This window comes from Camelus bactrianus, chromosome 15, assembly GCF_048773025.1.
Source record: "Camelus bactrianus isolate YW-2024 breed Bactrian camel chromosome 15, ASM4877302v1, whole genome shotgun sequence".
Lineage (NCBI taxonomy): Eukaryota > Metazoa > Chordata > Mammalia > Artiodactyla > Camelidae > Camelus > Camelus bactrianus.
The window spans coordinates 63,727,736-63,750,903 of NC_133553.1; the positions used below are offsets into that span (position 1 = coordinate 63,727,736).

Here is a 23,168-nt window from a genome sequence, read left to right on the forward strand (position 1 = left end):
AGGGCGAGACAGTGAGCAAGGTCCTTTGGAGCTGAGTGGGAGGGGAGTGGGAGGGCACTGGTGTGGACAGATCCACGTGGCTCTGATTGTATGTACACAACCCTTGGTGGGGGTTGTTTGCTGTGCAATGATGACAGCAATACTTATTTTTACCAACAGTTCCTTCTCAAATAGTTTCAACCTTCTGGAACCTACACGGTACCAGGCTCTCAAAAATCCTGAGTTGTTTCAGTAGCCCGCACAACTAGTTACTCTAAGTAGCACCGAAAGGGCAAACCCCACAGGATGAGCAAAGCCTGGTAGGACCCCTGCAACGCCATTTTGGGGACCTCTTTCTGCTCTTTACAAGCACATTAAAGTGCAGGGCACAAAGGAACCCTCTCCTTTAGGTGAACATCTGCTATGACCATCATTCACACATTCATTTCATCCGAAGTTTACTAAGAATTTACTCCATGTCAAGAAGTGTGCTAGAATACAAAGTTTCTGATTTTAAATACCTTACTTTCTGAAGGCAGAGTTACTTCTAAAATAACAAGATAAGCCATATAGTTGGCAGAAACAAAAGTACAGCGGAAACACAAAGGCATGAAAAAATCTGTTAAACATAATGTCAAACAGAAGTGAAAAGAAGAGATAGCTCTAACAAACACCCATATACCCATCACCCTGCTTCGGTCACAGTCAGCTCATTGCCAGTCTTGTTTCTCTTCTAAATCCACTCATTTAATTTCAAGACATCCTATTATTTCATTCATAAATACTTCATCACATATCTAACAGATAGGAAGTCTTTTTAAAACATAGTATGAGTCTAAATCTTGAAAACTGATTAAGTTTTTAAGATGTGAGGTAGAATCAATATACAATAAAGTGCATAGATCTTAAGTTGTTCAATTGAGTTCAGACAACTGGAGAGCCCTGTGTAACCACTACCCAAAACAAGACAGACAACACTTCATGGCCTGGAAAGTTCCCACGTGCTCCTTTCTAGTCAGTTTCCCACACCCAGCCAGCTACTTTCTGATCTCTATTACCAGAGATCGTTTTTACCTGTTATTGGGCTTTTATAAATGGAATCATAGAGTATGTATGAGTGAGAGCTTTCTAGGCAAAACAAAAAACAAACAAAAAAAAAGGAAACGCATTCCAGGTGGAAAGAGCTATATGTACAAAATATAAAGTGTGGAAGAATATGTCCAGAGAATGTGCACAGCTCAAGAGGGTTGAAAACTAGGACGGGTGACTGATAGAAGTAAGACTAAAAGAGGAAGGTCACTGGGAAACTAGGGTTTCCAGATTAAACTCTGTTGTTAATTCTGGGAACCAAGTTGTTAAGTAAACTTTTCCCAATGCCTCAAATTATTCCTTTGACCTAAAAATTGGTCCGGCTTCTCAATATGCTCCTCTCTCCTCAGCTTTCCAGCTGAGAGTGACTGAGCCAGGAGCACTTAACAGCCCAGTGGGGCTCGCTGCCATCTCGTGCAGAGGCCTCCCTGCCGCATGAGGGGAGGGGACAAGCCCTCCTTGGCTTCCGGGTGAGAAGGCACGGTCTCCCCACCTCCCTGTTTTAAACAAGCAGTCCCAAGTCTGAGGGGCAGTCTTACCATTATCTGGATTTCTCTCTTGCACACCTGGAGATCATGCTCATTGTTGACAAACATGCGTTTCAAGGCACATTTCATTCCATTGCTTGTCCTCACCAGAAACACGATGGCAAATCCACCTGTGAAGGAAACATACACACAAGCTTGTTTGAGTCAAGCTTAAAGAGTCTGTCGAATGATCGTGGTGGCTGCGGGTGCTGATGTCACTGTCCACGGGACTGATGCCCTCGTTAGCTTGGCCTCGGGCTGGTCTGGCATGGAAAGCATTCTTAGATTCTGGGGACTCAGAGGTACTACTTGTGGGACTGGGTAGCAAGAGGCAGAGAAACTGTTGCTAAACGCATATCTCAAATAAAGGAAGAAAAGTAATTATCTTCCAAAGAACCTGCAGATAAACAGATGAACAAACCGATGAAAGAAAAAAGAACCAACTACATTCCAACTGCTGTCCTAGGCACCTTGAACTCTTTTTTTTTTTTTAACATTTTTTATTGATTTATAATCATTTTACAATGTTGTGTCAAATTTCAGCGTAGAGCACAATCTTGAACTCTTGTTTAATTCACATCACAATCCTGTGCGGCTGGGTGTTTTTTCCCTTTAAGACAACAATTACTACTTGAATAAAACAGAAGCTCAAAGAGATTAGATTCAACCAAGGACTTTTTTTTTTTAATTTCAGTCCAACACTTAAACAGAGAGACTTGAAAATTATTCCAATAACTGCCCTAAGAATAGTTGGCAATTAATTTCAAGAATCATCTTTTCTTCCTTTCTTCTCATCCCTCCTCACACCATCCCCAACTCAAGTCAACAACAAGACTTCAAGGATTCCTCCTGCCCTCCCCATCTAATAGGGCCGTTGAGAAGACACAGACATTGTTATGAAAGTGTTGCTCTACCACAGCAGACACCAGCCAAATATGAGGATTACTGGGCACATTTTTTAATGTTTGCACTAAACTTTCTCTAAAAAATAGTTACGATTCATTAAAAGAAGTTTCTAGAACTCTATCAGAAATTCTTCAATGCTCTGAATTTTCTACACCTTAGCATTCCACGAATTCTTAGAACTCCTAGCCTCAACCTCACTCTCCAAATACTGTAATAGATGTTCAGTGCCATTGTTAAGAGGGGTTTAGAGAGAGGTGTGGCAAAATCATCAAAGTTGAAGGCTTTGGGATAAGTAGCAGTTAGATCAGATACTCAATCCATCTGCCTGCTCATTACACCTACATAATTTAGCTTCAGCTACCTTGCACATTGACCTTGGGTGGAGAAAAAAAATCGCTAGGCTATTCTCTGCATGGAGGCGGTGACTAATCGGATGGAGCTGAACACTGAGAGAAGTCATCAGTACGGAAACTTGAGCAGAGGTGATGGCGTAGTAGTGGGGCTAGTATCCAAATGCAACATTGATTGATACACAGCAACCAGCAGTGATTACAGAAGCCAGAGGTCCGGGATAGAAGACTTGGGTCCCAACCATTCCTCTCTAAATCCTCTGCAAGCCAGAAGCACTTTGGTACCTGTCTGTTGATGTTCATGGATTTCCTGTTGTATCTTTACAATACCTGTTCTTTTTCCAATCAGCTTGAGTAGGATTCTGTCCCTTGCCATCAGAGAGAGCTTTAATCATAAAGCACTGTTGCATGTTTTCATAAAATACACACATAATTTTGTGTTAAAAAGAATTTTTTAAATGAGCTCAAATGTTCCAAATGTGCGTGTTGACAATGATTTACCAGAGCCTGCATGTTTGTGTATTTCCTGTCAGTGTGTTCTTCAGTACCCAGATGCACACTGAAGTTTACCATACAATTTTAAATTTCAGCTGTCATCTCTCTAATCTTTGTACCTCAATATCATTTTCCATTTTCTTGTAATACTTTAAAGTCTACTCACATTGCTCAATTGTCCATTTAATTCTAGAATGTTGAATATTTACTAAAAAAGATTTTTAAAACTCTAGCATGCATTGACAGGTAGAGGTCTAACCACACATTAAAAAAAAAAACCCTCAATTCTAAGATGCAGTTTAATTTTTAGGCTATCAGAATTTTTCTTGTAATAAATATGCACATTTAATGCAGTAATATTTGTCTTCTTTCCCTGCTCCCCACAAAAAGCTATTAAATTCATGATGCATCTTATAAGCAATTAAAACTGGGGGAAATGATAATACAAATTACAGAATTCCCAAGTATAGTCATAATTGTTTTGTGAACAATCCAAGTGGGTATTCATTTTATAGGTATTTTGAATTAAAAAAAAAATCAAAGAACTACAGACTTTGCACCAGTAGTGCTCCTAGGAAGTGGTAAGTCCAAGCATTTTGCTTTATGGGTGGAGGAACCAAGTAAGGCTGAGGATCCCATGGCCAGTTATAGGCAGAACTTGGACCAGTGTCACCATCCTGATTGTCTAAAAAATGTTCTTCCAACTTCACATATCTTAGAGAAAACTGTGCAGTACTCATTTAGATAATATGGAGACACCTGACAGTGCTGCAGAACAAAAGTTGGGGATGACTATTTCCTACAGTTCTGTGATGCGCAGCACCACTACAGGACAAGGCAGTCCTCTCAAAAGCAGGTTGGTGATGTGGCAATTTGAGATAATTGTCACCAGATGGGAGCAGTGGAGCTTTCTTGGCCAGGCAGCAAGAAGATCTTTCCAGATGGGGTGGAAGAAACAGGTCAGGAGCCTCCCACATGATCCGGTCAAGCACAACCAGTGGAGAAGAGCCAGTCCAGATCCTCAAAGCCTATGACCAACACAAACCTAAAGGCAAGGTAAATTCCTCGAGGCACTGTGCCTCTTGCAGACAGAATCATGTCCTTAGGAATCTATGCCCATAAAAGGGCTTATCTGTAGGTGAGAAGCATTTAAACCATGGCTTCTTGATCATGAGATCAAATTCGAAGTTGGACAGGATTTGTCAGTTTAAAGATGTCAGCCGCTATCACCGTGTAGTTGACCAAATGGAGTGTAAACTCAAGGTAGGGGGACATAGCACGACTCGAGATATGTCACCACGGGTCCTCGGCCACCACACAGATCAGGGTGACAAGATTCCCAGCCATAGCTAAACAGGGTACTGGGATTACAGAAGGCAGCTATAAGACCTCAATAGAGATGCTTCCTTTAGATTGAGTTGCATCTCTAGATCTTGAGTAAATGGAAAAATCCAAAGCTGAGCTGGGGATAATTTAGACAGACGTAAAAAAAACTAACATTCAGCAGAGTCTGTGCCAAGCTGCCCACTGGAGCCTGTGCCAGCTGCTCTGCCTACTGGCACTTTCTGAAATGCTCAGATAACCTCCATGATTTTACTGGAGTCTATCTCTTGGGAAAATTCATGAATTTATCAAATCATAAAGGGAAAAAGTATCTGATTCATTATCTGAGGGAAACAAGGGAAAGAGGCAGGATAATTTTGATACAGACATACTTTTACCTATTACTTAAATACATAGGAATTTTTTTTAACTTCCACAAAGAAACATGCTTTCTCCCACTTTTCCTAAAATACAGAGCACTCTTGGTCTAACTTTCTCCCTCTAATTTTTGATGATGTAGATGGTACTCACCATTCACTATGAGTTTATAGAGATTTTGTCTGTTTGGTTCCCCTCTGTATCTTCATGCCCTGGAATAGTGCCTGACACATAGTGAGCCCTCAAAAATGAATTAACTCTTCTCTTAATGTGACTACAGAAAATAGAAAAGGCTACAGAGAGTGGCTGAGACTGTGGGAAACCAAAATATATGGCTCATGTAAAGGAACAGCTACTACACAACTCCAGGTAATAGTTGCCAGGTAGGAATATGGACCCAGGTTTATCATCGACACTTGGTATTATTGGTCTTTTTATTTTAGCAATTCTAGTGTGTAGTGATATTTAATTGTTGTTTTAATTTGCATTTCCCAATAGATCCTTCGTCATTTAAACTCTTAGGATTACCTAGTTCCCACCACTTTCCTGATAAAAGTCTTTAATAAGCACGGGGAGGAGGGTATAGCTCAGTGGTAGAGTGTGTGCTTAGCATGTACAAGGTCCTAGGTTCACTCCCCAGTACCTCCATTAAAAAAAGAGAGAGAGAGATAAATAAATAAACCTAATTAACTCCCCCCACCAGAAAAAAAAACAAAAAACAAACAAATAAACAAAAAGCATAGGATCATGGAGTGACCGATGAAATTACTGAGATAACCTGGACTTCTACCTCTCAAGCAAAGGATCTCTTTGGTCTGCATTTCCTCAACTGCAGAAATTAAGACTAAGTTAGTGGTGTCTAAATGAATGGGTTCCTTGGAGACCAAGGATTACAGGAGGTGTTTCAGGGGTCCCAGGAGAAAAAAGTGACTCCACTTAAGGGCAGGGCTCTGCACACGGCTTTCTTTTATCTGCTTAATATTAGTTCTGAAAAAGATGCTGGGAGAAAAAGAGGGAAAACTCTGCTTTAAAGGAGAAAAAGAAATGCCCAGTTCTCTCCTGGGAGAAGAAGGCAAGTGAGAATTTGTAATCAGCAGTGAGGGGATTATATCATCTCTAAAATCTCTTTAATTCTGACATCAACAAGAGATCTCGGTCATCAACATCATTATCACGACCGAAGGGTTTTAAACATAACCTCCTCAGGAGCCTGATCAGGACATTCAGCATCAGCAATGGGGCGTCTGAAGTAAATTTAGTGCCTCTCCTGACTTCCTCTCAGATACTGAATCATGCTCGCCAGTACCAGGTCCTGGGAGCTGTTCCGAGTGAATTAAGATGCCACTGACTTCCACTTTGCAAGGACAAGCAAGGGATGAAGAGGTGAGGTGAGCGGAAAGAGAAGAAACACATCAAACTGATTATCCGAGCAGGGACGCGCACGGAGATGGGAAACAGCTGGGCAGACAATGAGCATGATTAGACCATGAGACAAAGAAGCCCATCACGATGCTGAGACAGGGTTTCCGGATTTGCTGCCAAGGAGCTTTTTGGTGGATGTTTATAAATCGAGCCTAGATTCTGGGCACAAAAATCTGCTGCTTGCTTATTTCCTGCAAGTAAAAGGCCACTTCCCTCCCTAAGTCCACCTTTAGGAATGGCTTCCACTTGTCTGAGATGAAAGGAGGCCCACGCCAGAGCCAGAGGAAATGAAAATGAAGGCAACTTCACCCACCCCTACACCCTGGCCTGTCTCCGCTTCTCCCCCCTACAAATCCTTGTAAAGTGGGTTTAACCCAAAGAATGTTGTTCACTTAAGGCAGCTTCTCCTGGAATTACCCTAGGAAGAGAAAACTAGCACAAAATAAAATGGCAGTGTTTTCCCTCTTTTTCTCCCAGCATCTTTTTCAGAACTAATATTAAGCAGATGAAGGGAAGCCATGTGCAGAGCCCTGCCCTTCAGTGGAGTCACTTTTTCCTCCTGGGACCCCTGAAGCATCTCCTGTAATCCTCGGTCTCCAAGGAACCCATTCATTTAAATACCACTAGCTTAGTCTTAATTTCTGCAGTTGAGGAAATGGAGACCAAAGAAATACAGTAACTTGTCCAGAGCTGCCCTTTCTTTTACATCTCCCGGATAAATTTCACTTTAACTGGGAAAACTGTGCTTTAAAGGAGAAAAAAAAAAAACCTCAAGAATATTTTTAGCCCTATGTAAAAGTATTTTATAAAGAAAAAAGGGACTACAGCACAGAAGGTCACACAAATGTCCTTACCTACAAGCCCGCCACACACACAACTGTGTACAGGCGGCTTCTGGAGAGGGGGCGGGGCCTCCATGTCCACGTGACACTGAGGCTGTGGAGTTTTCCTTGGTTTCACAGAGTCCAACAGGTTAGGTTCAAACCTGGCTCAGGAAAGCCACAGTCTCCCTGAGGCCCTGTCCTCCCACCTGTCAAGGATGGCTGAGATCTACCTCATAGCTTTGGGGGGATTAAATGACAGGAAGAGCACCGGCACACATGGGCACACAGGACGTACTGATGAACACAGGTGCTCCCTCCTGACCTCCTCCCCACCAAAATCCTTTGCATTTGTATGATAACTGACTTATCATAGAGTTCTAAATCTAGAATATCTTCTTGAGATCAAGAGCTTAAGTTCAAATGCCTACCGGGCCCAGACAGATCCTCTAAAGGAGGGAAATAATCCAGGTATAACGAAATGCAGAGACGGGGTCTGCCGATGCAGACCCACCGTTAGGGAGATGACGGGGAGGCGTGGGGACCGTGCAGAACAGCATGTGCACGCCTGGATCCGGGGGCAGCCGCTCCTCAGTGACGGCCAGTTGTTGCCCTGGAGGAAAGTGGGCTGAGGGTTGCCAAGTGTTTTGATTTCCGAGAGATGCTAGATTTTTAGGTGGAAACCCCTGACAACAACCTTTAGAAAAATCTCTTCGCTCCTGTGCAAGTTAAGGAAACCTATTTCCAGGCTAAGACTGAACGAGACAGCCCTGCTTCGATCTTGATGAGAGCCTTGCAAAGTCAGCAGGACATGCATGACAAACCCTACCTGGGCCGGCTGGGAAACTGAGGCACGGAGAAAAGCCCACGTGGCCTCACGAGGACCACTATCGAGAGGCAGCGGCAGGGCTGGAATCCAGGGGACCCATGCCTGGCTCTCACCTGGGTTTGCTCCCCTTTGCTTCCATCCCTCCCCGCAGCAGCAGACTGAGTACAGGACACCTCATTACTAAGGAAGGTAAGAGAAAATCCCAGTGAAAGTCAAAGGGCCTGCCCAAAGCTGGCCTCCCTCCTGGCCAACTCCGGTGCATGTGCGCAAGGGCTGTCAGCCCCCGTGGGGAGTGACGATCAAGAAACTGACAAATACCCATCCACAACTCATCCACATTGGAGACAACTTTGCCAAAAGATTCAGAAGGAACAAAAATTTCCTCAGCTCTACAACAGATGGTAGGGAGCACAGCGAAGATTTTACAGGAGAAAAGGTCAAACCGAAGCATTTGTCAACACTGATTTCAGAGGGACTTGGGGCTTGTTTTATAACTCCAGTCTCTCCTCGTTCGCCTCAAATTAACAATCACCATGTGCCATCTCCTTCTGGGGAGCATGGCAAAGCACTCCCTTCTCCAGGCAGAAAGAACACCCAGATGGGGGGTGACTTAAGGTGTTCAACTTCCTCTCTCCCCATCAGGAGCTGTGGGCACAGTTAGACACTGGCAATCTCCGGCAGTGGTACAGAAACATCGATGGACCCAATGGAGGCCACAGCCCAGGCTGAACATGGGGCAGCCGGCAGCTGGCTCTTCCTTTCCAGGGCTGGACAACTGGAGGGCATCTCCAGTTGGGGGGGGGTTCTCTTTAGGCAACAGTCTATCCCACCAACCCCTCAAAAAAGACATTTCCAGAGAAGGCACCTGCCTGCCTGGAACAAAAGGTTAGGGCTTAAATTATCAAGTTGGCTCACACACACCAGAAGTTTCTGAATCATTGCACGGAGAACCAGAGCACGTTGGGCCTTGCCTGTCACCAGCTTAAATGGACCAAAAAAGGGTCTTTCCCAGAGCCACCCAGCCCACCTTGGCTGTACTATTTCCATGGGCTGAGCTGTCTGGCAAATGTAGAGAGAAACGGTGAGAGACACCAGTAGGGCCATATTCTTCATTCGTTGACATCCCCGGGTCAGACTGAGCCATTTTCTATTCTCCATACGACAGCCACGGTGCTCTTATAAAAACAGAAACTGAATTAGCATTCTCCTGTTTGAAACTCCTCTGATCTCGCCCCTCTAAGAATGAAATTCCAAATGCTGAGTGTGGCCTGCAAGGCCCTGCGCGACAGGGTGCAATCTCTCTCCCCCTCCAGCCTCATTCATACCCAACAGCCTCTCACTGCTCACTCCATTCCAGCCACAATTGCCTTCTTTCTTCCTCAGTGTTGCTTATGCTCCACCCTACTTAATTAAGGATTCCCACGTAGGCTTCTCCCTTTGCCCTGTCCACCTCATCCCTGGCCTGGTTGGCTCCTACAAGTCATCCTTCAAGCTTCAGGCTAGATGTTACTTCCTCGGACCAGCCTCCCCCAGCCGCCCCTGCTCCCCCACCCCCTTCTGATCAGGTTACATCCCTTGTTACACACAGCGCCCTTGACTTTTCCTTTGGAACATATGAGGAGTATAATTAAATACTTAGGTAGGTGATTTCTGGTTTGATACCTTTCCCTGAACCCTGTAAATCACACAAGGGCAAGGACAGAGACTGTCTCACTGCGGCCTCTATCACCCAGCACAGTGTCACCCACTACACAGAAGGTACTCAGGGGTTCACCTAGCACCGTAAGGGATACCAAAAACAAAACAAAACCAAAACCACTACACAGTGTCAGCTTTGCAGAAGGTGAGAATCTAGTCTGGGGCAGAAGGAACATATTTTGAGAGAAGGTCCTGGCAGTCTACCCCACAGAGAAAAATCACAACGGAAGGTCGCCCGAGACTAAGCCAACCGGACAGTATCCCGGGGCAATACGTGCAAGGTGCATCTTCCCGGAGAGCTTTCCAGAAATCCCTGTGCTGTCACAGAGTGCCACTTGTTCCATGTGTGAGCCCTTCTTTCAAAAATAACACTTGAGCTGGAAATGAAAAACCCTCTTCAGTTGAGAAGGAAAAGAAATTAAACAGCCCCACACTCAGTCCTGCCTCATTCCTCACCTGAAGGAGTGGAGAGCCTCTCAGGCATCAATTGTCTCACCCCTCAAGTCCCTGGTGCCAGCCATCTTCTAGTAAGTGGTGTGCAAACAAACAGAGCAGCTGGGGTGGGCCAGGGGGCGTGGCACCTGTGCCCGAATGCGTCAGCCCCCACCACAGACACCCAAGCTCTAGCTCTGATCACGTCCACCAAGACTTGACGTGTGTTACTGGTCCATATTCTCCAAAGGCGAACTGGGGTTTCAGCAAAGCCAGAGTTTAGCAGACATTGTCTCACCTTCCAAGTAATTCCAGAGCATTCCACTTTAAGTTCATACTTCAAAGCTTACTTCATTTTCTGCACTTTCTGCTTTTGTAGGAAGATCAGAGCTAACTAGCTCTGTTCCAGAAAGAGCATTTTCTAGTGTGGTGATGTGAGCTGAGCAGCCAGGTTAAGCTGTGTTCTCCTGGGACATGCGCTGACATCAAAGGAAATAATGTATGTTTTCAGCTCTTTAGGTGTCATAGGAACTGGTGTCCCGACACATCTGCTTTATCCCGTCTTTCTCATCTGCCCCGACCCTCCTAGTTGTGAGAGGAGGTGAGCTCTCATCCTGGAGAGCAGGGTGGCATTTTCTCAGCTCCCGGCTGTTAATTGTGTGAGCCTTCCTCGCCCAGCTCTGTCTCCCAACGCTCTCTCCTCTCCCACTGTCAGAACTTCTACCTTTTTGCTGCTTTACTCCCAGGAGATTTACACGTTATTCCATCTGCCTGGAATACCCTGCCCCCATCCTCTGCTTGATAAAAGGAGCTTAAGATTGTTAAACTAACACCTCTTCTTCCCTTTCCCTGATAACCACCCTCGGCTTTCGCAGGACCACACATTTCGCCTGTATCTCCTACTTCTGCACTTAGCAAAATGTGCCGTGATTACCTGTGATACGTTCATCTCCACTCGTTACGCTAAAGCAAAGAGGGACCTGCTCTTTTCTGCCTTGGTAGAAATATTATGTTACTACAATAGTTTATGATATACTATATGATGCTTTATATAGTATTTTTTACATAAAGTATACTATACATACCTTATGATACCATTAAACACCAGTTTATGGACTCTGAATACTATGAAAGGTATGTAAGGCCAACACTGTTCTGTAGGTGGGGCACTTGAAAAATCAGTCACCAAAGAAAATTCAAATGGCAAACAAGAGCTTCTTATTTCTCTTGGAATCCTCAGGGCTAGTATAGCGTTTGGTACATAGTAGATGATTAATAGATTGTCCACAAATTAATAGCAATCCAGTAATGCTACTTCCCTGCTTATGAGTCTCCTCTAGCTCTTGACCACTTAAGATAAAATCCCAGCCTTAGTGTGACATACGAGGCCCATCATCACCTGGAGCCCGCACTGAGCTGAGGGCCTGGACAGTGTCCACCGGTGCCTCGGTGCTTTTTGATCGTGTTTCCTCTCTGGAATGTCTGTCTTCACTTTAATTAGTAAATGAGTAGCCGTAAGTCCAAGTGCAGCTCAAACCAGGCCTCCTATGTGAACCCTGACCTAACAGAATGCCCATCCCTACCCTATTTTCTCACCCTGATTATAGCCCACCTGCCTGCATTTCAGTCTTTCACGGGGACTATATGCTCTCAGAGGGCAAAGATTTTACTTTGTTTTTATTCACTGCAGGAAACACACTGGTCTGGCTTACTGTACCCTTCACCCCATGCTGAAATAATGATTAGATCTGTTATAGCAAGTGACCCCCTTCTCCGAGCCACCGCTAACTGGGCCAGAAGTGGGCAGCTGGCGCAGACTCTCCCTTGAGAATCCGAGTGACAACCTCAGGAATCGTAATCAGAAGGTGCTGTACAGACCAGGCTGGTAGCTACTGTCAGTCACACACACATTCACAAATAAGCAGAGAAGAGCGGTCTGCAAACAAAGTCCAGAGATCAGTGCAGACGCCGGGCAGAAGCTGCAATCCGAGACTATGAGGCTCCAAGGGGACAAAGACAGACAGAGAGACACCTGATAACTTTCCAATACTCACAAAATCCAGCTTCACTCTGCTGTTGGGTTCTGGAAGGTTCCTCTGTATTTATTCAACGCGTTCCTTTTGACTTAATCTAATTTGAATTAAATTTCTCTTCCTTGCACCCTAAGACACCTTGTGCCAATATGTTTACAGAATACACAAGCTCTGATACAATCGAAATTTTAATAATTTTAACTACACAGCCTCCTTTAACAGAAAGTATCCAGAACAGAGTGTTAAAACAGCGTATTAAAAATTGCACTTGAAGAGTGAAAATTTTTGTTAAAAACTAGATTTACATTAAAATAGAACCTGCATTAATATACACAGCTCTAAGGAAGAAAGTGGGGGAAATCTGTTTGGGAAAGGACAGACACAGGGCACTTGAACAGAGGAACGTGGTCTGCTTTGTAACCTTTCTTGGACTCACAGATCAGGGTTAGGGAGTTGGGGAGACAAGATCTCCAGCATTCAAATTACTCATTATTTGGAGATGCCGAGAAGACAGTTTTTACCTGGGATCATCAGAAAGCACTCATAAAGAAGAGGATTTATTCTCAGATGGGAAGGAACCGACAGGGGGGAGTCTTTTATATCACGTGAAGGAAAGAGCTCTGCCATGGACCAACCCAGGGAGGCCTTTCAAGCAGGTGAGTCTCCAAAGGGCCCTGGAGCAACCAGCCCCGAACAATGCACTGAATTCCACGAGGGGAAACCTTCCTCTGCCTTTGGTGCAAAACCAGGGTTGGGACTAGGGTAAATGGAGTGAGGCCCTTGCCATCAGTACAAAAACACAAGGTCAGTATTAATGATTTTTTTCCTTTTGACTCATGCTGCAGTATGGCTGGGCACAGCACTGTGTTAAACTGATAACGGTCTTCATCTGAAAATTCTGTTCATCATGGTTTCTTGCATTCGTATTTTTTAATTGAAGTATAGCTGATTCACAATGTGGTGTTAATTTCTGGTGTGCAGCACAGTGGTCTAGTTATATGCATTTTCTTTTTCATTATAGGTTATTACAAGCTCCTGAATAGAATTCTGTCTTGCATTCCTTTTCATTTTTTAAACATTACATAAAAATACTGTTTAGGTTGATAACTGAGTTTTGGGGTGCTCTCTTAAATTCTGCATTGAGGTGAGGACCTCACCCTAGGCCCAGCCCTGTGTGAAACTGCTGTCTGCACAGTGGAGAGATCTGCCCAGGCACCATACTGTCCTTCCATTCTGCCATTCCTCAAAGGGAGGAAACAGAAACTCAGTGAGTGACTCCAAAGGAAGTAAGGGCTAGGAATCAAGAAGAGAAACAGAAACGTGGAGTCCGTTTCTGGCTCTCAGTGGGAGTACAGTGATGCAGTAAAGCCCCTGGGATGGCCTGCTCCAAGCTCCCTGGGCATGGCTGAGATCAGACTTGACTCGGGCGCCAAGCATAAAAAAAAAAATCAAGCTTCACTGAAGCAGAGATCAAGCACTAACAGCTTAGATACCAACTGGGTATCAGCTAATCAACTAGATCGACAATGAGTATCAACCAAAACAGAACAGGGCAATGTGGGTTAGAGAGAAAGGTGTGTCTTCCAAGATCCAGAGTCTTGGGGGGTCTCAACAAAGGGTTGTAGAAAGAGGTTATGGGGTCAGTCAGCTAGAAGTCTAGGGGAAAAGTATCTGAAACTTCATTAGACAAGTGCTCAACTCACCCAGGAGCCAGGACAGACCCCAGGAGAATCCAAGATGTCACAGGGTTCCAAGAGGTTTATGCCAAACAAGGAAGGGAAGTAGATCTGAAGAACAAAGGATCCCACCTGACCCGGGAGTAAGAGTACTAGACACCGCCCAAGTACCCAGGACTGTTACAGCTATACCTCAAAGAAAGGAGAGGACACAAAAGGAGAGCTGAGTATTCCTTAAGCTGTATCAGCAAGAAGTCGTACCGTCCGTAAGAATGTCACCCGTACTGCCTGGAAAGCAACATGGAAATATGTATAAAAAGTCCAATACATCTTCTGACTCAAAAATTTCACTTCTGGGACTCTATCTTACGGAAATAATCTGAAATATTCACAAAATGTGTACAAAAACGCTAAAGACAAAAAAAAAAACTGTAAGCATGAAAAATGGACGTTACTTAAATGTTCAAAAAAAAAGATTTGATTTAAAAAAATTAAAGTTTGTTCATACAGAAGAATGTAATGTAGCCATTAAATATTTAACATTTTTAATGTTAAAATGTGCACAGTATATTAAATTAAAAGCGCTGAGTTAAGAACTATGTAAACATGCACATAAGCAGTAAAAAGACTAAGAAGAAAATGCAACAAAATGCTGTGAAAGAAACATGCAAAAAATTTTCTAAGACTGAGTTACCCAAGGATGATGGGATGGTAGATGATTGCTTTCTTCCTTATCCTTATCTTTCTTTTCCTAATTTTCTATACGGACTATATATTATCTTTCTTAAATTATATCTTTCTGTTGTTTATTTTAAAGAAACACTTGTCTTCCAAAACTTGGGAGGCGTCTTAAGAAGGTAAGTCTCCAAAAAGGACCAGGAAGGAGGACAAAAGGACTGACTCATGCACACAATTCCACGTGGAGAAAATTTCCTCTGCCTTTGGTGTAAAACCAGGGCTGGGACTAGGGTGAGAGCGGGTAAGGCACTTGCCTTGGGCATGAAATTTATGGGAGTGGCCAAAAACTCTAACTTCTCTCTTCAGTGACTTTCTGTGATTAAAATATACAATATACAATGACTGACATAATAGGAGCACGAGTCCTGAATAGAATACTACTTAAAAATATTTATACGTTAACAATTATGCTTGAGTTTCATGGTGGTATAAACATATGATGCACACACATTCAAAACGCAGGTGATATATGTGGAATCTAAAAAAAAAAAAAGGTACAAATTTTATTTACAAACCAAAAACAGACTCATGGACATAGAAAACAAACTGGTTACAAGGGGAAAAGTAGGGGGAGGGAGAGATTAGGAGTTTAGAATGAAGAGATATGTATTATATATATAAAATAAACAAGGGCCTACTGTATAGCACAGGGAACTATATTCAATTTCTTATAATGAGCTGTAATGGAAAAGATTCTGAAAAAAATATATAAATATACATATATTTATATATATGTATAACTGAATTGCTTCGCTATATACCCGAAACTAACACTGTAAATAAATCGACTACACTTCAATAAAAAGTAAGAAAAAAAAAGCAAGCAAATGCCAGTGAATTAAAATAATCAGCTTAATTAACCATGCTTATGAGACGTTTATCAAGGCCTAGGTCTACCTGGTGACAGACATAGGCACAAATGGCCTCTGAGCTCAAGAACTCAAGTCAACCATCACAGAAGCAACACCACCCCGGACAGCAGGCTGAAAACTGCTCTGTTGTTAATACAAATATAACCAGAATATAAAGAGCAAGAAACATACACGCAATGTAACGCTCCACAGCATCAGGGCCACGTGGCCTGTTCTCCATCGAACCTTCACATCTTCCAGCTATTTGATAGCACATCTGTTTAGGGCACATCCAAAAATAGCACCACTGGGATTCAGCTCTGCACCAAGCACTTCCACATGCATCATCTAATCGCATCCTCATGACAGCCCTGTGAGGCAAGGATTATCATACCCATCTACCTGACGGGGACCCAAAGGCTCGCTCTGTAAGCAGCAGAACCCCGGTAACCTGGGCACGTGCCCCGTGTCCCGGATCTGTGCCTAACAGGCTCATTTCCTAAAGCCCACCTGCACGACATGCTTGTAAGGTCTCCCCCAGCACGTTCTACTGTGATTTTTCTCGTCAAATTACCCATCATCCATTCAGAGACTCAAGTCCCATTTTACTGGCAAGTGAGACAGAGCAAAGAATTCACTGAACTTCCCATTACTGACCTCTGGCACCTTGTACTTAAGAGCGGGCCGCTGTGCTGTCCTGAGGAACCAGGCTACTCCTTAAGGTGTATGCCCCTGCCCTGAGGGAGAAACGGTGCCCTGACAGTCTTCCTGTTGGGTTCCATTCTAGGTCACCCACCCACCCCAAGCCCAGGAAGGGAGCGCTGAGTGAGAGTCTGGGAGAGTGCCAGGTAACTACTGGGGCATCAGTTTTCAGCACACCTTCTATCTCCCAGCGAAGTGGAGGAGCTCATTTCCCAGACCCATCTGTGGGAGGGAATTCAGCTACAAAGCTTGGGTTACACTTCCTCCTTCCTGTCCCTAACCCCGATTCTCCTGCCCCTTGCAGTCACCCTAACAGCAAGAGGTGGGGTGCCACCAACACTGTGGCAGAGAGGAGGTCAGGTACTAGGAAGAGACCTGCTCTTGTCCCCAACTGCTTCCCCAGGAGATGTACGGGACCCAGGCCTGGCAGCAGCGTGTTTCGGAGGGGCTAGCATTTTAGGTCACAGAGGCGATGGGGATGCAGGAGATGGTACTCTTCCTTATTCTTTTTTTTTCTTTCCTTCACAGAGGTCCTGGGGATTGAACCCAGGACCTAGTGTGTGCTAAGCATGTGCTCTGTGACTGAGCTATATCCCCCACCCCCTTGTTCTTAAATTCAAATTCTTGTCACCATCCTTGGTTCTCTCTTTCACCTTCATCTTCACCAAGGCCCCGCGGGGACATTCAGGCTCCGGGGAAACGCGGTCTCAGCTGGAGGGGAAGCCTGTGTGTTGAGGAGGCGGGACGAGAACCCACTGCAGGTCCCTCCCACTCCCAGGGCTGTAAAAGGGAACCCGGAACCTTACCTCTTGGCTTTCAAGCAGTAATTAATTACGGCCAGTCAGAGGGTTTTGGATGAAGTGGAAGACGGTTAGCATTAGGCAAACTCGGACCAGACACACATCCCAACAGGCTATGTTAGAAAGAGTATGTGATGGAGGTGTGGGGACTGTTTTCAGCGAAATTTTGAACAGAAAGATGCCTGTAGGCTTTTCTCTGCATGCTGAATATTGAGGTGCCGACTGGTCTGAACCTGCTCGATTGCAATTAGTGATTCAATGCCAAGGAAACCTGAGAGTCCAGCGCTGAGCACATCCACAACCTGGCTCAGACGAGAGTTCAAATGCAGTGAGATCCTGTTCCCAGGTGTAACATCTTCCCCACTGGGCGCCCACTGGTACAGCACAACTACCCACTTTTGTTCTATAATTATCCTCGGGGTCAAAAGCATCTTTTGAGAAAATCTCCAAACCAAAAGCCCCTCAACTCCTCCCTTCCTCCACCCCAACCTACCAGCAGTTCTCAAGTCCTGAAAAGTCCTGAATCCACCCAGTGTCCCCCAACATTCACACCCCTCTCTCCTCTAAGTTCTCTGGATCAGCTCCATTCTTGCCTCCATCCCCTCTCCTGTCTCTAGAGCCCATCACAGCCCTTTAAAGACTTCATTCCAGAAATTATCCCTCCTCTCTTGTATTTTCAATTATTTCTCTCTACTGCCTCTCTCCCTGCAGTATTTAAACAGGCTCCAAGTCTCTCTGATCTTGAAAGGAAAAACGTTTCTTCACCCCTTTCTTGATCCAACTAGCTACCATCTTTCCCTCTCCTTCACAAGCAGACATTTGTAACCATCTCCAGGCTTCTGTCCCTCCACTGTCTACCTCCCAGTCATTCAGAAACCTCTGCCCTCTCCAAGGCCTGCTCTGTGGCTCACACCAGGACACTGCTTTTCAGATGTTATCTCACCTGACAGCCATGCAGCACTTTTCGCTGGTGACACTCTTGAATCGAGAACTTTCCCTCTGGGCTTCCAAAGAAAATGACACTAGACGTTCAGTTCTTCTACATCTCTGCTTCTTGGTCTCCTTTAGAGTTCCTCATCCTCTTCCTGCTCCTTAAATGCCAGTGTTTCTTCAGGGTTCAGTCCTGAGTCATCTCTGTTCACTCTGTAAATGCTCCCTAAGCAAGCTCACCCATCAAGCATTTGGGCATTCTTTAATTACATTCATAATATTCACAACTCTCCCCAGAGGTCCAGAACCGTCTATGTGACTTTCTCTATTAACCTGACAGACCTGTCCACTTGTAAGTTTCATAAGCACTCCAAACTCAGCATGTTTGAACTAAAATCAAGCCCTGTATGTTCCCCCCCAAATCCTCTCAAGCCTCCTTCCCCATGTTTCCCATTATAGAGAATGTGACCACCACCTACCCCATTTCCTCTCTCCATCAACTCCCTCTCCCCAATATCCAACTAATTATCAGAGCTTACTGATTTTTCTCCATCTCTCAAATCTGCTTACTTCTTCCCACACTCACTGCCATTGCCTTATTTCAAACCCTCCTCATTTTCTTCCAGGAGTACAACAATTTCTTAGTGTACCCTCAGAGTAGAAAGCTTTGGGGCATCTGCCCAACTCAGTGATTCGCATTTCTCTGGACATTTCCCTACCAATCATGTGTGACTAATGCCCTCACCCTCATCCTTGCTGGCATTGATGGGACCAGTAAGGATGTCTGGCTCAAGCTTTGGCCAATCAGACTCTCTCTCTCGGAAAAGTGGAATCCGGTTTAAGTCTGTGCAGGCAACTTAAACGGCAACAAGGGAAAGTGGGAGCTGTACGGGAGCCATGTTGAGCCACATGAATGCATGCAATGGGGAAGTCCACCTGCAGAGAGGAAGGAAAACCCAAAGCAGGGGCAGAAAAAGCAGAGATGAGAGCGACAGAGACAGAGACCCCCCCGAGATACTTCCTGGTCCTCATCTCAGACCCTTGCCATGAGTCAGCTGCACTCCTGCTCCCAGAGTCCATGAGACACCCACCCCCACCTTATCCTTTGAACATTTTCCCTTGTGTATTTCAGCTAGTTTAACGAGGTAACTATTATGTGCTTACAGGAAGTCTTGATCAGTACACCTGGAGCAACCCACTTCTCCGCCCTTGGTCTCAGCTTCCCCATCCATAAAACTGGAACACTGAATTAGACAAACTCTGTGAAGGCAACAAGTATTAATACACAACAGCTTTCAGGCAGAGTGCTATTTCTATATTCAGTCTATTTGCAAAGTGATGGTCACCACCTGCCCAAGGACAAGGACAGCCAAATGTATATTTTAGGACTGTGATTTAATAATCAAGTTTTTAAAAGACACTGAGTTTAAAAACAAATTAACAAAAATAACCAATTTTTAACTCAATGAGAGTGTTTTACTTGTGCCCATTTTCAACCCATTTACCATAAATGTACATTTTTAAATTACTTCCTTTTTCAAAGCCCTGAATTGAAACATTTCTCTGCAATTTAGGAGCTCTCATTTGGCACTCTGTAGGTGGGCCAGTCTATTTTCAATGGGCCGTTTCTGAACATATTTAGAGAATGACTTTCACTATTCATCCTTATATTATTGCAGAAAAAGAGATTCACTTTACAATGCTGCCCTGAATATAGTACCCTGTGTTTTTTTAAAAAATAAAACCTTTTGTCTTCTCAACAGGCTCTGGATAAACCCAAAAGCCACCTATTGAGTATCCAATATACAAAGCACATACTACATCACTGATAAAGTACTTAGTAAATAGCTAAATGATGATAAAGAGTGATTCAGCAGACCTGGGTGGGGTCCTGGGTTTTTTTTTTAAGCCTCCAGGCGAAACAGATCATCTGCCAATCTGGAAAACCACCGCCCCAGGATCACAAGCATTTCAAATCCTTCTGGAGAAAAAAGTTAAAGAGGCAGTATACTGAAATCACCCAGACTAGAATCAGAGTATCTCTTTATATGAAAACCTGTGTGTGTGTGTGTGTGTGTGACTAAATCAAATCCTACCAGTGGTTTAGAGGTAAGAGAGGTGGTCAGGAAGTTTGACTATGCTGGCTGGCTTTGTCTAGGGAAGGAAGCTAATGACTTTGCAAATTCCTATTCTTCTGAAAAGATCTGCTACTGGGGAAAACAAACTATACCATAATCCAAATTTTAAATGACTTTCAAGATCCTGCAGAGAAACCTCTTGGCCAGATGCCTGCTCAATCTCAAGTGTGAAAGCAAAGAAGGTCGAGAAAAAGACAGAGGCTATCTATCCCAAGGCTGTTTCAGAATCAGGGTCCAACAAGAAGTGGTGGTCAAAGGGAAGAGAAGAGGCAGACTGAGCGTGGAAATAAACCTTTCTGTTCCAAAGTGTTCGCAAATGCACAGAAAAAGGAGGCTGATGTCTGGCACCTTAAAACTCTTCCCTGCTGCTCTACGGACTCTGCTGGAAGTGAAGACAACAGGGAGAACAGCACATAGTACCCAAAGGGTCACGTCCATGGGCTGCACATGGATCACACCCACGTAATCACATGTCACTGCCACTGCCACAGAACTCTTGACAGCGTTTCAAATAAATCTCCACGTGAGAGATACGGAGGGGCAACAGAAAGAACAATGGGCCAGGAGTCAGGAGACCTAGTCTGGTCCAAGCTCCACAAATGACAAGCCATGACCTTGAGCACGTTGCTACACTTCCCTGGGCCTCCATTTCCTTAAATAAATGTGGTGCTGGATTAAAGTGTCAGAAAAACCTCTGACCTTTGGAGCCGGGTGCCTGCCATATTTTGATGCTTCTTCAGGGACACGAAACATACTAAACAACGTCCTAAATTCTATGCAGAGATTTTTATGAACAATTCTTGAAAAGACAACACTGCTTTCATACTGGAAGGTAGGGGTGAGCAGCAGAAGGAAATGAATTAAAAGAAGGTCCCTGATAAGTTGCAGCAGGGCTAAGAATTAGCAAAACATTATTTCCTCTGGGATGTTCATGCCAGTCGCTTTCTCGTTTTCCTGATACAGGCACAGTTTCAAAACCTAAAGGTAGAGAGATTTTCTGTTACAGATTCTCCTAAAGAGTGTTGAGAAAGTTTGCTATTTTCCTTGCAAGTCACTCCTTAGTGCACAAATGGGTGTCAGTATCCTCTTAGGTCTCAGCCTCATGGCTCACAGTCCATAGCCTCCTTTCCAGCTGAGTGTAAAACCCACAGCAGTTCCAAAGGCACACTCCCTTCACTTGCCACTTTCCTGACAACCGCATGATTTTTTCATCTGATTCCGGCCCCGAGTCCCTTCTGAGGCAACTCATCAGGTCCCTAAGCATAGTGGCTTGCATTTCAATTCGACACTGACTTAGTTTCCCACTTTTTCATGGTTCCTGGATTTAATGTTTTCATCCATAGTACAAACTACCCACTGAAAAAAACAAAGCGGATTTTTCACTCTTTGACCTGAATGGGAAAAAAATGTCTCAATTGCTTCTCCAGGCAGACTTGGGGTTTCTGGCCATATTGACAGCCACCTTCACCTGACCACCCTTTCCCTAACACAGGGAGCCTCTTCTATGGAACAATTAATCGTCTACCACTTAGCTCTCTATGCTAACGGGTAATATCTGCTCAGGAGCCTCAAACACTGCTTCATCTCCCTCCCCCCTGACCTGCCAACCTCCTTCAAGCAAGTGTTTCTAATGTCATTTACCAACCCCCCCCCCACCCCCCAGACACACAGCTTCCTTAAGAATCTAGCATCCTCCTTGAAAAACACAATCAGGGAATCCTAACCAGGCAGGCGTGACTCCTAAGCAGATGGCAGGCCTCATAATTAGGTCATTACATAATACCTCTTTTCTAACCAGCTTCACCACACTCCACTCGGAGACCCGGCGTTAGTGAGCGTTACACTGTGGTTACTTGAATGTAATTCGCTCTTGAGAACACAGTAATACCATATTTTGCTAGGAGAAAAGAAAGAGGGTGAGAGAGAGTGGGATAAGTAAGAGCCAGAAGTTGCTTTTAGCTTCAGTTTTGAGTGGTCCAGACATACACAAGCATCTGTCTCTCTTGGTGCCTTGATTTCCCAACCTGTGTCATAGATTCATGCCAATCCCCGGTTGCGTCAGTTTCATTACCAGACTCACATATAAAATGTTATATCCTATGGTTAGATTTCTATAGGAGACTCCAGCACATTTAGGTGTCTTGTCAGGCTCTCAACAATTCATCACTGAGCTAAAGATCGGCACAAGGTGGCGTCCACATGCACATGGGCAGCTGTTGCTCTCAGTAAGATCCCAGGTCGGCAACAAACCAGGTCTAGCCTTAGATCTCCCTCGATCTCGACCTCCACCTCCAGACACTGAGATCTCATTTGCATCTCCTCCACTCCCAAGGAATCTAAAGGCTTCCGCCCCACTTCCAAGGCAGCTTCCTGCTCTGGTTTTGCCTCTCCCTGAGTTAGCTATGCCCCCCAAATCACTGCTCCTTTCACCCAACAGCAAAACTGCCGTTCTTACCCATCTGTTAGACTGGGGGGAAACGGGGGTCTGATGCCTGTTGTTTGTATCGATAGTCTACAGTCTGCTGAAGTCATTCACATATATGTTCTCATTTCCTCATTACCGTAGACCTGAATTATCATTTTGTAAGTTCAGAAAGTAAAGCCCAGATAAATATTACCAAAAAAGGAAGGTATATAAAAATTCAAGCTATCACTTAAGATTCAAAGACTATCCTATTAAGAGAAGGAACTAGGATCTCCAATTGATAGGATGTACGATGGGAGGTATTTCTGAGCTAGAGGTCCCTCCCTCCCTTCCACTTCCGGCTCCCCAAGGACCTTAGCTTAGCATTTATACTTTGGTCACCCTGAGTTTTCCAAGTTCTGACTGGCCGGGGACAGTGGCTCTGTTGGCCCCTGGGTCCAATGGGCTGGCCTAGGGGCTCAGTGCCCACCCTCAACACAAATCTCAGACCGTGACACCCAATGCTCTCTCTCTAGGGTCGTGCCCCAAGTCCTAAATCTCTCCTGGATTGTTAAATCAAAGCCTTGATTTCTACTTGAAAATCTACGGGGGAGATCAAAAATCAAATTTAAGAGTCACTTAAATTC

General features: G+C 44.5%; 1 protein-coding gene across 3 annotated transcripts in view; it reads right to left on the reverse strand.

Moving 5' to 3' along the window:
- AAK1 (AP2 associated kinase 1) overlaps positions 1–23,168 on the reverse strand; it is a 147,546-nt gene that overhangs the window by 81,273 nt on the left and 43,105 nt on the right. For all 3 annotated transcript variants that reach the window (XM_074341269.1, XM_074341268.1, XM_074341270.1), the window contains exon 3: positions 1,608–1,726. In XM_074341269.1, the coding sequence (XP_074197370.1) occupies positions 1,608–1,726 (119 nt within the window). The remainder of the gene's footprint in view (positions 1–1,607; positions 1,727–23,168) is intronic.